This window comes from Lepidochelys kempii, chromosome 1 (assembly GCF_965140265.1).
Source record: "Lepidochelys kempii isolate rLepKem1 chromosome 1, rLepKem1.hap2, whole genome shotgun sequence".
In the NCBI taxonomy this organism is placed as follows: domain Eukaryota; kingdom Metazoa; phylum Chordata; order Testudines; family Cheloniidae; genus Lepidochelys; species Lepidochelys kempii.
In genome coordinates this window covers 304,370,465-304,384,951 of record NC_133256.1, presented here as the reverse complement: position 1 = coordinate 304,384,951, position 14,487 = coordinate 304,370,465, and the positions used below count along the sequence as shown (strand labels likewise).

General features: G+C 39.3%; 1 protein-coding gene across 7 annotated transcripts in view; it reads right to left on the bottom strand.

Moving 5' to 3' along the window:
- MET (MET proto-oncogene, receptor tyrosine kinase) overlaps positions 1-14,487 on the bottom strand; it is a 118,712-nt gene that overhangs the window by 31,178 nt on the left and 73,047 nt on the right. For all 7 annotated transcript variants that reach the window (XM_073328148.1, XM_073328150.1, XM_073328152.1 and 4 more), the window contains 5 exons: positions 12,377-12,537; positions 8,766-8,868; positions 8,399-8,535; positions 6,117-6,281; positions 5,593-5,692 (listed from right to left, as the gene is read on the bottom strand). In XM_073328148.1, coding sequence (XP_073184249.1) covers positions 5,593-5,692; positions 6,117-6,281; positions 8,399-8,535; positions 8,766-8,868; positions 12,377-12,537 — 666 coding nt within the window. The remainder of the gene's footprint in view (positions 1-5,592; positions 5,693-6,116; positions 6,282-8,398; positions 8,536-8,765; positions 8,869-12,376; positions 12,538-14,487) is intronic.

The following is a 14,487-nucleotide window of genomic DNA, read 5'->3' as shown; positions in this document are numbered from 1 at the left end:
ACAGGAACATATTCTAAATGGGTGCTTCTCTCTCTCTCTTGTTGCTCTCGTGGGCCTCCCTTCAGATATTTGGTGTGGGCCTTTCGCCCTGCAATGTCAAGCTCTAACTGAAGGGCCTGCAAAACTCTCATCAACTTCAATGGGAGCAGGAACAGGCCCAAAAGTCAACACCCTGGACTTAACTACATGCAGGTGCCTTCCTCCCTGTAATGTCTTTTCAAATTCAGCTGGCTTGGGGCATACAGAGAGTTAATAATTCATAGATTCCAAGGCCAGGAGGGACCATTGTGATCATCTAGTCTGACCTCCTGTATAACACAGGCTGTAGAAGAATTCATAGAGCACATCTTTTAGAAAAACTTCCAATCTTAATTTAAAAATTGTCAGTGATAAAGAATCCACCATGACCCTTGGTAAATTGTTCCGGCGGTTACCATCTCTGTCTGGTCCCCAACAAGGCCAGCTCACTTGTCTTGTGCAACATAACCAAGTTTCTTTGGCCCAATGGAACATTGTTGTAGGATTCTCTTTTTGACTCAAGTCTATGAACTCAGGTCTAACACACCCTAATATATTAAACTGACTAGCCTAGTATAAATGAATTGTTAAAAATAACTATTAAACAAGGTGGGGTCAAATCCTGAGTTGATGTAAATCGTCATAGCAATTTACTCCAGCTGAGGATGTGCTCTGGTATGTTTACTTCTGAATGCTGAGTGATGGGCCATGTACTGTAGTTCAAGTTTTACTGTGTCTAATGGACCTAGAAGATAATTTGAGTCAATGTGTTAATAACAAATGTATGATGAAAATATAGAATCAAGCTATTTTTTCCTTATTTATGACTATCCTTTTTAAAGATTCCTATAGCATTGTGCTGGTCAGCAAGTCATCACTAAAATACATATGTTTAAACAACCAAATACATCTTAGGTAATCATTATTCTTATTTGATTAATGTGAATTCATTACACATCTTATCTACTGTACAGTAGTGATGTCTTTTAAATCAATAGCAGTGGTATTCATAACTTTGTTTGTGGCTATCTGTTGGAATTGGTTCTGAAGCCAGCTACTTTATCAGGCCGGTCTCTGAAGGGGATGCTCTCAGAGAATGATAAAAATCTAATAATACTCTTTAGAGGTGATGCAATGTGACTGATTGGTAAGGTCAAGATAAATCTTATTTGCAATGCCCTTTTTGTTACGTGATTTGACATGACATTTTTACCTTGAAATTGGTTTTAGCAATTGAAAAATATGATGGTTTAGTTTTCAAGAAATATTGGATTGAGAATCTATAAGGAAAGAATTATAATTCAATCAATTGCCTACTCAATTAAGATACTGCCTATCAGGCAGCACCTTTAACTTTTATTTAATTAGGTTTTAAAATACATTTACTTTAAAAGCTGAACCTGTGTTCTGCTTATGACTATAATCTGCATCAGAAGAAAATGAGGAAGAAAAGATGCCAAAAATGTGGAGTGTTTCACAAGCATATAGCAAATAAGTTTACCCAGGGGAGAATAATGACCCTTTGCTTAATGTATTTGACTCACCACTTAAAGATATGTATTTTTGCCTTCATAAAATGTGACTCTTGAGGCAATTAATGAAAGCTTGATTTACAGAATCTGAACTTCAATCCACAGTTTGATTTTTTTCAACAGGATAAAGAGCAGAAATATTTCTCCACATTTAAGGGGTCACCCAGCAGCTGACCCAGATACCATGTGATTTGAAACTGTCAGAAGGGGCAGAGAGGAGAACTTCACCTTTGACACAGAGTCTAAAATTTTGGAGTTTTCCAATGATGAATGAAAGATGGATGAGATCTACAGCAATTTGGGAGACTTTTATATTGTCTCTGCTCCCCTAGATATCTGTATCTCAGAGTCCAAAGGGTGATTTCTCAGTAATCTGGTAGACGACAAAATGAGAGGTAGGGATAGGAATTCAATGGCTGGCTTGGGGAGTATAGTCTCCCATCTCAACAGGATTTTCTCTCTTGGTGAGAATGTCAGAGGTAACCTTACTTGGTCTGTTGATCATGAAGATCTGTCACAGAATGCACCAGCCTTTGCAAGGACAGATGCTGCTGTTTAGGCTGCTGCACAAGTGGGTATTAATGATTCAGTGGCATCTGCCCCTATTTCTCTTCTAGTCATCTTATTGGATGAAAATACAGAAAAAGAGTGTCTGTTCCAGACGGTACAAACTCCAAGCTGTCAGATCTCTGCGCCAAACAGTAGACAGAGCTACAGCCTCACCTGATTTTGGGTTCCTAATTCTGAAGGCCAGACCGGCCTCAATAGAAATTTCAGTTGCTACCAGTTCTACCACTGGCTTAGGGTCTTTCATGGACTCTACATCACTGGAGGATTGGTGTATCTTCAGCACTCCTCCCTTTTGCCCCTCCTGCACAGTCCATATACCAGGAGAGATGCAGGGCCCATGAACATCTGCAGGGAGTTCCCCTCCAACAAGGGAATTCTCTGCTGGGCATTTGTAGCAGGCTTACAGCTGCTGTGTATGACTGAGGTAATCCAGCTAGAGAATCTGACCCTCAGTATCTGTTAGGGGCAAGCAAAAGTTCTTCAAGAGAGGAAAAGATGAGCTTCTGTGATTTCCATGGAATAGAATAAACCAGCAAAGTTACCTCCAACATTATCTCATAAAGCTACTCTAGACTCGCATGATCCCAGGCTTTAGGGTTTGATGGGTACTACAAACAGGGATAGATTCATGATATCCCAAATCTGAGAAAGCTTTTATACTATTCCTTTAATCTCACGGGAGGTGACTGGGAATAGATGAGAGAGAGCAGCATCACAGGGGAGCAATTAAAAGGTTCTCAAGGCTATCCAATGGAAGGGGCTAGATATTGTGGACCCAGTTTTGTAAATGCTTGAAATGAAAAAATAATAATGAGAAAAGAGATGATCTTATGCTGTTACAATGCAAAAGCCACAAAATACCTGGCCTGATAGCAGGACAAATCCATATTGGATCATAGATGTGACAACTGACTATATTTTACAGGCTGTGGCGGTAGAGGAGGTTTTTGTCTAAAAATCTAAGTACTTCCTAATTTTGCACCTCAGACACCCTGGGACATTCCTTTATAGAAGAAGTTAAGAGTATGAATATACTGTCCAAATCAATGGATGGGGATGAGGATGGGCCATTCCTCTACAGTAAAAGATTCCCAAATGACTACTTATTTGCTATTAGGGAATCAAGGCAAAGTATAGGCTTTCAAAGAGAAAATATTGACCTCAAATGCTTAGGGGACAGAAGAGATCCATTAACAAGACTTACAGCAGAGGTTAGAGGGACTTCATTTCGCAGGCAGGCACATGAGTTCAAAATTTGTTTCCAGATGGTAAGGCCAGATTATACAAAGCCTTTATATAACCGCACAAGAAAGAAGGAGCCTCTCTCCTCCTTCTATCCTCAGCCTGGGATGGGACTTATGAGAGTTCTTCATCAGGGAATGCAAGGCCTCTGCAGAGCTAGTGCTATTCTTGAAACTAACTAGTGCTGGTCAGAAAATGGAATTTCCATTTGGAAGGAAATTCCAACTTCTCAAAATCTGATTTCCATCTGACTTGGAAGGAAGGGTCAAAATTTCAACATCATAGAACAGAAATGCAGAAAAAATTCAATTTGGAAACATCAGAATGTTTCTTTTCAATATTGCAGAATCATTTTATTACAATAAGGGGAAATGTTTTGTTTTGATAATGTCAAAGTGTTATAATATTTAATATAAAACAGTAAACACAATATATATATATATATATTAAAATTAACACTTGAATATAGGAAAGTCTAAGTGAAATAAATCAAAATGATAAAGCTGAAATGAAACACTTTCATGTTATTGAAACGAAATATTCTGACATAAAGAAATGAGAAAACCTAAATGATTCCTGTCAAAAATTTTGTTGTGAAACATTCTGATTTTGAGAAAACTGCATTTTCTGATGGAAAACTATTCCGCTAATTTTTTTTGACCAGCTCAAACATTGACTTCTTCAAAGGGCTGAGGAGAACAGGCAGAGCAGAGCAAACTCTCTCCAAAGCTGGCTAATTGCTGTGTTCTCTAAAGCTTCAGGCTACCCAGCACCTCCTGCAGCTCCCACTGAGGAAGTCAACTTCTGTGCACACATATTGCCCATCATGGAGCTGTGGCCCTATGTCATATACATGCAGGGCACTTGGATACTCTGGATCCAAGCTGAGGGAAATGGAAGGAAGAGTAATATCTCCTCCTTCTCTTGACACCATGGTTGCTCCTCTGTGAACGTTCCTCATGGTTAAGGGCAGCAGCCAAGCCCACTTTGCATCACCAACCCCTGCAGGATCTGAGTGCTGAGTCTGTCAATATTAACTGTCTCTCCCCCTGCACTTCTCCCTTTGCAATGCAGAACCTGCCTTGAGGAATAAATCTGGGGGCAGAGACTGGTGGAGGAATGACTGGCAGTGAAACTCAACAGGAGGTAGGCTGGCAGAGAAGCACAAAAACCCAAGGAGCATAGCAACAGGCTCCAATGTTTTATTCTTCTTCAATGATTTAATTTAAAATGTTAAAAAAAAAGTGTGATGTGACTTCTTATTTGTGCTTACCTTTATGTTTGCTTTTTTGAACTGTGCTTTGCAATGTAACTTGCAATTTAATTTGGGTTGAATCATCACTCATGTCTCAAGCACAGGTCCAGTCCCACACCATTAAAGTCAAAGGCAGTCTGGCAGTTGGCTTCAACTGGAGCATAATCTGTCCCTATAATTTCTTTAATTATTTACTTTGCACTATTTTATTGCTCTCAAATTGCAAAACTCCTCTATAGCATCCTTTATAAGATATTATTATTATTAGTGCTAAATAGATTTTAAAAATCTAGTTTTCAAATGATCATTGAGCTTTGTTGCATGTAGCAGAATCAATCAGAATTATGTGGATAATGAAATCTGGGTCTGATCCTGTTCCCAATGGAGTCAATGGAAAACCTCCCTGTAACAAGGAGGGGCTTCTCCCGAGCTTCCAAACACTCACTATTATGCCCAGTCTCCTTTCGGAAGGCTCATTTTCTGACCCCAACCAAGTACCATAATAGAAAACAGTCTTTTAACTCACTCCTTTCCCCCTAGCTTCAGGTTCCACTGGTCTCTGGCCCTCCATCTCCTGGCAGCTTCCCAATTTGAGTCCCCTCTATTTCCTTCCTGGGGCAGTAGTCCCAGGGCTGCTTCCCTGAGCACCCATTGCTCCAGGGACCCAGACACAGCCTGTCCCACCCATTCTCTTCCCTCTCTCATTTCCTGCCCTCTGGCAGACCTTTATAGGCCCACTTGTAGTCTAGCCCCCTTGAATTGGCTGGATTAGGCTTACCTGCTCTGACACAGGGGCACTGGGCTCAGTTCTACTCACACGGACCAATTCCCCTTTGACACTTCTGTTGACTCCAATGGGGGCAGGATCAAGCCCCCAAGGTACAAGGTACAAACAAGCCAGGCTGACCAAAGAGAACAGAGTCATTCAGGTTACGATGATGAGATGATATTTTATCACCCAGGAGGATGACTCACCACAGTGAAGTTCTTTCCTAGCTTAGGTACAGTGATCACCATCTGAGGAAGACACACTGAATTCAAGTTGATTCCATGAACTGTGATTGTGCTCCCACCACTGGTAAAAATTAAAAATAAATCATTACTATTGTATTTTCTAGAAAAATCCATATAATCAAATATATTTTAGATCAAATTACAGCATGGAAACAAAATTAAAGACATACAAATGGAATAGGAAATACAAGCTGAAATATAGCTTATAGTAGTGATATTTATTTCTGGGAATTAAGTTTCTTTCACACTCATGATAAAAAAACCAAACAAACAGGAACAAAAGAGAAAAAAGAAAAATAATTTACAAAACTGAATAATTGTATTTAATTTCTGATACACCAGAACAAAAAAAGGAAATGTGCATTTTAAAGGAAGATAGAAAAAAGTCCTAAGTATTTGCTAGTGTATTTTATACATTGCTTTCAAAGCACAGCTTAAAAGAGTCTGTCCTTTTCACACTGCTGACTTGAGACACTTTTACTCACCTAAGAAAAGATTTAGCTGGATGAATTTTAAAAACAAAAGGGTCTTCCTTGTACGTAAAATGACCCTTAGCTTCTCGAGTAGCTAAATCAATCTTCATTTTAACAGGATATTCCGATGGAATTCTTTGTGCAGGTGTGTAACACACTATGGTGCTATCAGATTCACTGAAAGGAAATTACAGAAGAAGAGAGGAACTTGTCTTGCAATAATCACAAAACACATAATCTGTTTAAAACACACTCCTAAATTGGGCCCTGATTTTGCAGGAGGATCCACTAGCACAAATTGCCAGTGGGGTCCAAACAAGCAATTCACATTGCAAGATCAGGACCTCAAAAGTAAACATGAGATGAGGATGAGACAATAATGCCATTTATGCTAAACTGTCTTTCAGATGTCTTTGTCCTTGTCATCCCAGTCCTGCTCTTATGAGAAAAGACTGACATTGTACAATCTCTATAATGATCTTGGCCCTCCAAAAACAGGCTATGTGAAGTTAAACTGGGATTTTGGTCTTGGAGAATGTTAGCATTTTAACCCTATTCCAACTACCTTGCATATATATGGCCACATAAGGCTGTAGTAAATTGCCATAGCGCCACTGAAGCTGATGGATCTATCCTGATTTACATCAGTTGAGAATCTGGCCCATAGCCTTTAATAATGAGACAAAGGGCTTTTACTGAGTAGGCTTTGAAAGTCACCTAATACTGTACATGTGGAAGTGGCCTAAGATAATTGTTTGTCACCCAGCACAGGTCACAGGGCCTTTCAAAAGGTGAAGGAAGAATGAACAAAGGTCAATACTAAAAAAAAACAAGGACAAAAGACCATATTGTAATCCCATGGTGGCAATTTGGAGGCTATCTCACTTTGTCTTGGGGAGGAGGTGAGAGTCAACTTGTGCCTTTATGTATTCAGTAGTTTGAGAGATCAGTGGATGTAAGGCTCATCACTTTCACTTTCACCAATGAAACTCGGGAGTAACTTAACCAAAATAAGTGGAGTTACACTAGTGTAAAACAAGTACGAGTCTGAGGAGAATCAAACTCATTGCCTTAACAAACTGAAATAGGCTGTTAATGGGCAACAATATTTTCATTATTTTGAAGTGTTTTTCATACTTCCTGCAGTCACATCTGCAGAGGAGGTATGCCATTATTTTGCGTGAGCAATTCTCATAATTTTAAAAAAACATATACAATACAATACTTTGCACCTTAGATCCAATTGCTTCCCTGCAAGATAAGTATCTCCATTTTACAGACTGGGAAATGGAGTTTCAGAGAATTCAAATGACTTGGTCAAGAATGTACATTAAATCAGTGTCAGAGCCAGGAATGAAATACAGCCCTTCTGACTCTGACACTAACACATAGACCATTGCTCTCTCATGTGTCCCACAAGTGTGAGTTTTTGCCATTAGGTCTCTCCATAACCATGTGGAAAAACTCAATATTTAGACCAATTCTGCCCCAAAGAAAATGGGTACAACTTCCATTACCTTAAGTATGCATCACACCCATTTAACCAAGGATAGGACTGGGCACAACGTATGTAACAATAAATGCAACATCAGTGTTTGTACAGCGCCTAGCATAACAGTGTCCTGGTCCATGACTGGAGCTAAGCACTACAATAATACAAATATTATTATTGTAGATGAGAAAAATAGGGAGAACTTCATGACATTTCTCAACCCAAAACCTATAGCTATTATTATTATTTAATGATTATACGGAGGTAGCATTTAGGATACGTCTACACAGCAAAACAATACCTGCAGCAGCCAGTCTCAGAAGCCGCGTTAACTGAGACTTGGTGCAGGGGAAGGCCTCAAACAGGTCAGGGCCCCACTGTGCTAGATACTGTACAAACATATAGAAAATACCTCAATGGTCTTAAAGACAAGATATAACAGATCGACCAGAAGAACAAATGGGTTGGCATGGGGGTGGGGCAGACAAAAATAATAGGATGTGTGCAATTCTTAGCCAGTCAGGAGCTATCATCACAACTTGTCATCACCTTTTTACTTCCTCTTGGGCTGTAGTGAAATGTACGCACTACAGAAGAGGTGAAATCTCCTGACCTGTAGGGCAAAGGGACTACACCAGAACAGAAAACTAGCACATTCAAATACTCTGCACATATACTACAGTGCCACTTCTACATAGCATTAGGGGATGGATTCATTTACTTTGTATGTCCAAAACATTCAATCAAACCCAATTCATAATACAAAGCAAATACTCTTACAATACTCTTGTGAATATAATACCTTTTTAAGGTGCATGGTTTCTCACCAACATAAATCTCTCTGGATTTTCCACTCTTTAAGTATTTCCCTGATAATGTTAATAATGTTCCACCAGACTTGGGACCATAGGCGGGAGAGATACTTGTTATTACAGGATTCTGTAGGGGTAAAAATAATAAATGGCCTTGTTAAATTGTGCTTCAATATCTTTAAAAAAGGATTTTAGAAGATACAATCATAATATTCTTAGCACTTTAATGAGGCAACAATGACACAAATAGGAACATAGGAATTGCTGTGCTGGGTCAGATCCATGCTCCATCTAATCTCCTGTTTTAATGAATAATTAAATTAATTTTGGCACTACAATTTTAATCAGAGTGCTTACCACATAGGAAAACGTGTTGAAGGGAGATGTGCCATGTCCACTTGAAACACTGCTGGTTATATTAAAACTGGGGTTCTTTGCAGCAGCAACAGTGCATTCTAGCCTTTGAAAAATAAAAAACAAGATGGTTTTTATTTTGTTTTCTGGATTGACTATTTCATATGAAAATGGAGTCACATGAACTCATAATAATATAGCACCTATACTAAACAAAAATCATAAATCCATCTGAGTGATGGATACTTTAGAAATAACAATCTAATGAACTGTAGTTCTTTAGTATCACACTAAACTTCACATCACTATAGTGTTAGAATAGCGCCAGGGAAAATTATGTTGATATATCGAATATTATATTTCTGAAAACACTGAGTATGTGACAGAAAGCCAGTGTATCTTATACATGTAAATAGTTACTTTGTTTTAAAAATTTCTCTTTACATCTGAATTTTGTCAGGCAGCAAAAATGTACAACTATTAGCGTCTTTTTTAAATTTAAACTTTACTGAAAAAATAAATTAGAATGTGATGGCAATATGCATCAATACATTTTTATATCTATATATATGTATATAGATATATAGTCAATTTCTTTTCCTTAAATTGTTTTATTTGCCATGTTAAACTATTCAGGAGAGTTATCATGGCATAGCAGTGACATCTCTATTAGAAAGGAAAGAGCACATCTTTGCGCAGCTTAAGATAGCAACAGTGGCTATACATGGCATTTTCTATCTGGAACTAGATGGGTAGTGATGTATCTAGCAAGACCCTGAGACAGCAGGTTGCTTTATCAATATATAGGCAGATGTCATCAGCTGAAAGAGAATATTCATAGAATTTGCCAGTTCCTCAAGATGCTAACCAATGTCTCTGTCTTGTCTACTGTGAGCTTAAGACTTTCATCCTGGTGTCTCTGCCAGACATCAGGAAAATATGGAAACAGTTTTTTTAGTGTCTGAGGCAGAGGAGATGTACAAAGAGTCATCAGACTATTGGTGACAATAATGCATGTATCCCCTCATCATCTCCCAGGCAGCTTCTCAAATTTGAAAGGGAGAGATGGCAAAACCGAGCCCTATGGGACCTTGACTAAGGTATCATAGTTATGAAGAGCAGTTATCCATTACCACCTTCTTGGATCTCACTAACAGAAACAAGCAGAACTTTCCTAACACCCTTTCACCTTTGTCAGGTCCCACAGATGTGGCAGCACACCTCATGGTCAATCACAGAAAAGACTACTGAAAGAACTATCAGCCTTAGCTAGGATATCAGACCTCCAACATGGAGGTCCTCAATGGATTCCCCTTTTCTGAGGAGGCTGTTGTCCAAGACTAATGCTGTTTCTATACTACTGTATGGGTCTGAAACCTGGGAACTAGAGGAAGCCAGATGCTGTTGGAGAGCTACAATCCAGCAAGTAGAAAAGGAGTATTTGTGGCACTTTAGAGACGAACATATTTATTTGAGCATAAGCTTTCGTGAGCTATAGCTCACTTCATCGGATGCATGTAGTGGAAAATACAGTGGGGAGGTTTTATGTACACAGAGAACATGAAACAAAGGGTGTTACCATACACACTGTAACAAGAGTGATTAGGTAAGGTGAGCTATTACCAGCAGCAGAAGGAAAAAAAAAACCCTTTTGTAGTGATAATCAAGGTGGGCCATTTCCAGCAGTTGACAAGAATGTGTGAGGAACAGTGTGTGTGTGTGTGTGGGGGGGGGGGATAAATGTGGGGAAATAGTTTTACTTTGTGTAATGACACATCTAATCCCAGTCTTTATTCAAGCCTAAATTAACTGTATCCAGCTTGCAAATTAATTCCCATTCAACAGTCTCTCGTTGGAGTCTGTTTTTGAAGTTTTTTTGTTGAAGAATTGCCACTTTTAGGTCTGTAATCGAGTGACCAAAGAGATTGAAGTGTTCTCTGACTGGTTTTTGAATGTTATAATTCTTGACATCTGATTTGTGTCCATTTATTCTTTTACATAGAGACTGTCCAGTTTGGCCAATGTACATGGCAGAGGGGCATTGCTGGCACATGATGGCATATATCACATTGGTAGACGCACAGGTGAACGAGCCTCTGATAGTGTGGCTGATGTGATTAGGCCCTATGATGGTGTCCCCCGAATAGATATGTGGACACAGTTGGCAACGGGCTTTGTTGCAAGGATAGGTTCCTGGGTTAGTGGTTCTATTGTGTGGTGTGTGGTTGCTGGTGAGTATTTGCTTCAGTCTGGGGGGCTGTCTGTAAGCAAGGACTGGCCTGTCTCCCAAGATCTGTGAGAGGGATGGGTTGTCCTTCAGGATAGGTTGTAGATCCTTGATGATGTGTTGGAGAGGTTTTAGTTGGGGGCTGAAGGTGATGACTAGTGGCGTTCTGTTATTTTCTTTGTTGGGCCTGTCATGTGGTAGGTAACTTCTGGATACTCTTCTGGCTTTGTCAATCTGTTTCTTCACTTCAGCAGGTGGGTATTGTAGTTCTAAGAACGCTTGATAGAGATCTTGTAGGTGTTTGTCTCTGTCTGAGGGGTTGGAGCAAATGCGGTTGTATCATAGAGCTTGGCTGTAGACAATGGATCATGTGGTGTGGTCTGGATGAAAGCTGGAGGCATGTAGGTAAGCACAGCTGTCAGTAGGTTTCCGGTATAGGGTGGTGTTTATGTGACCATCACTTATTAGCACCGTAGTGTCCAGGAAATGGATCTCTTGTGTGGACTGGTCCAGGCTGAGGTTGATGGTGGGATGGAAATTGTTGAAATCACGGTGGAATTCCTCAAGGGCTTCTTTTCCATGGGTCCAGATGATGAAGATGTCATCAGTGTAGTGCAAGTAGAGTAGGGGCATTAGGGGATGAGAGCTGAGGAAGCGTTGCTCTAAGTCAGCCATAAAAATGTTGGCATACTGTGGGGCCATGCGGGTACCCATAGCAGTGCCGCTGATTTGAAGGTATACATTGTCCCCAAATGTGAAATCAAGAATTATAACATTCAAAAACCAGTCGGAGAACACTTCAAACTCTTTGGTCACTCGATTACAGACCTGAAAGTGGCAATTCTTCAACAAAAAAACTTCAAAAACAGACTCCAACGAGAGACTGCTGAATGGGAATTAATTTGCAAACTGGATACAATTAACTTAGGCTTGAATAAAGGCTGGGAGTAGATGTGTCATTATACAAAGTAAAACTATTTTCCCACGTTTATTCCCCCCACACACACACACTGTTCCTCACACGTTCTTGTCAACTGCTGGAAATGGCCTACCTTGATTATCACTACAAAAGGTTTCCCCGCCCCCCGCTCCCCTGCTGGTAATAGCTCACCTTACCTGATCACTCTTGTTACACTGTGTATGGTAACACCCATTGTTTCATGTTCTCTGTGTATATAATATCTCCCCACTGTATTTTCCACTGAATGCATCCAATGAAGTGAGCTGTAGCTCATGAAAGCTTATGCTCAAATAAATTTGTTAGTCTCTAAGGTGCCACGAGTACTCCTTTTCTTTTTGCGGATACAGACTAACACGGCTGCTACTCTGAATCCAGCAAGTGAAGACTCTAAGTGATTTACTATGCAGGACATTTTAAGTATCTTACTTGTTTTTGTTGCTAACTTTTACTTCCAGAGTACAAGGCTTTCCTCCAATAAGAACTGTTGTATTTTTTAAGTCGAATCTATTATTTTTGCTGAATCCAAAGTCCCAGCCACACACTGTAAGTGTTGTTCCGCCTTCTAATGGAGCGCTCCTTGGGACAATCTATAAGAAAAAAATATACTGTTGTATTAGTTTTGCTAGAACTTCAGATGAATTTTACAGAATGTGCAAAGGAGGAGAATAGTTTTATAGAAGCACTTCTTCTGGTAGACGGTATCCTACCATTTATCTTAATTGTTCATCACCTTTCATTCATCACATTATGGGCTTCCTCAGACAGTAGCAATAAATAACAAAACCTTTGCTAGAAAGCTTTGAGGGATAGTGTTTAGGGGCACTGAACAAGCTGTGCACTGTAATAGCCTTTTTAATCCTCCTGATCTTGTCTTTTACGTCCCATTTCTGGTATGTTAAACATATAATGTATGTATTTTATTACGAGCTGGATGCCGAACAAAAAAAGAGTCCAAAAATGACCATGTAACTTTTTTGTTAGCTTGGTGAAAGGGCAGGTTCATAATGGAGCAACTTCAAAGACATCTTAATCAGATATTGCTTTGGCAGTTACAAAGTTAATAAGACTTCTACTATTCTTTGACTAAAATCTGTTACATTTGGTTACTTCTAATTCTGAGTTAAAAATAAACTACCTCTCAGCAACATACTGACAATCTAGAAAGGAAATGCTTTTTTTCTGTATATTGTAAATTGTGTTGTAAAATAGAACAATGGTGGGAAAAACATAGGAACACTATAGAAGTTGTACAAACCTCAGTTAAGGTATTCAGCAAAGCACTGCCAATAAAAATCTAAAAGACACGGGGGTTTAGGGTTGATGTGGGCTTTTAACAATACTGCCTAAGTTTGCAAACATTCCAGTCACTACCAGATAATCAACAGACTTAACTTACACTTGTGATCATAGTACTTAAATGTCTTTGGCTTAATGCTCCTAGAGATAGCACATTTGCCCTTAAAATTCAATACAATTGTGCCTTTCATAAATTCTATTTCTGCACTCTCAAGCTGAAAGAAAACTGCTTAAGAACTACGTGGCTATTATTTCATCTAAAATCCAGTAAGACAGACTCATTTCCTTTCAACTCTCCTAGTAGCTATACATGAAGAATCTCACAAATGAAACTGTAGGTAAAAAGCTGTTGAGAAATACTTCACAGGAATTATATCATATATTCTATACAGTGAAATTTACTACTGTCATCAAAAACCAGAAGAAGCTCATTGAAAGCAGTGGGAGTCTTTCCGTTGACTTCAACAGGCTTTGGATCAGGCTGTGACTGAGCAAAACACAGGGGACCTATCCAAGGGTTGGGGGAATGGAGTTAGAATAAAACAGAGATGCCCACATAGCCACTCAGCACATTATACTACAGCCAGTATTACACCTTCTACAGTACGGGGCACTAGGCCATTATGGGTTTGTGTTCACTGGTTCTCAGAGTTACATTTTCCTTATTTGTCTTCTGTTTCTAGGTCCCCAAAGTTGAGACTGACTTTGGATCATTGCCCCTGCTCCATGTAACTCAGCGTGCACTCTGCCTTCGGGGTAACACTCACCATGGAGCCCTACTAGGGAATGAAATTGTTTTGTAGGGGTGAGGTAAATCCCATTGTCTGAACAATAATGCACAGGTCCGTACCATTTGAATATCCCCATTTGTAGCCAGTCAGCTATCAAATAAGGAAATTAAAAGCAAACTTCACAAAACTATGCAATATTGTAAGCGAAGGGACTTACCTGACCCCTCTTAAATGGCCTTATTCCTCAAAGGTAGGGTGTGACATCAGCCATATAATGTATGCTGGGGGATGACATGAATCAAGGGATACCAAATCTAGCCATTACATCCTGCAAAACAAGCTTAAAAGGTAAGTTTTAGAAGTGGATATTAAAGGATTAAAAAACACTTTCTGATCTTTTGTGTTTTTTATATTGAATAAAAAGGCCTGCAATGAGCTTTAATTCATTTATTTATTTTTATTGTTTGTACCTTAAATATATCAAAAGAGTCCAGCCTTGTTTTCCAGACT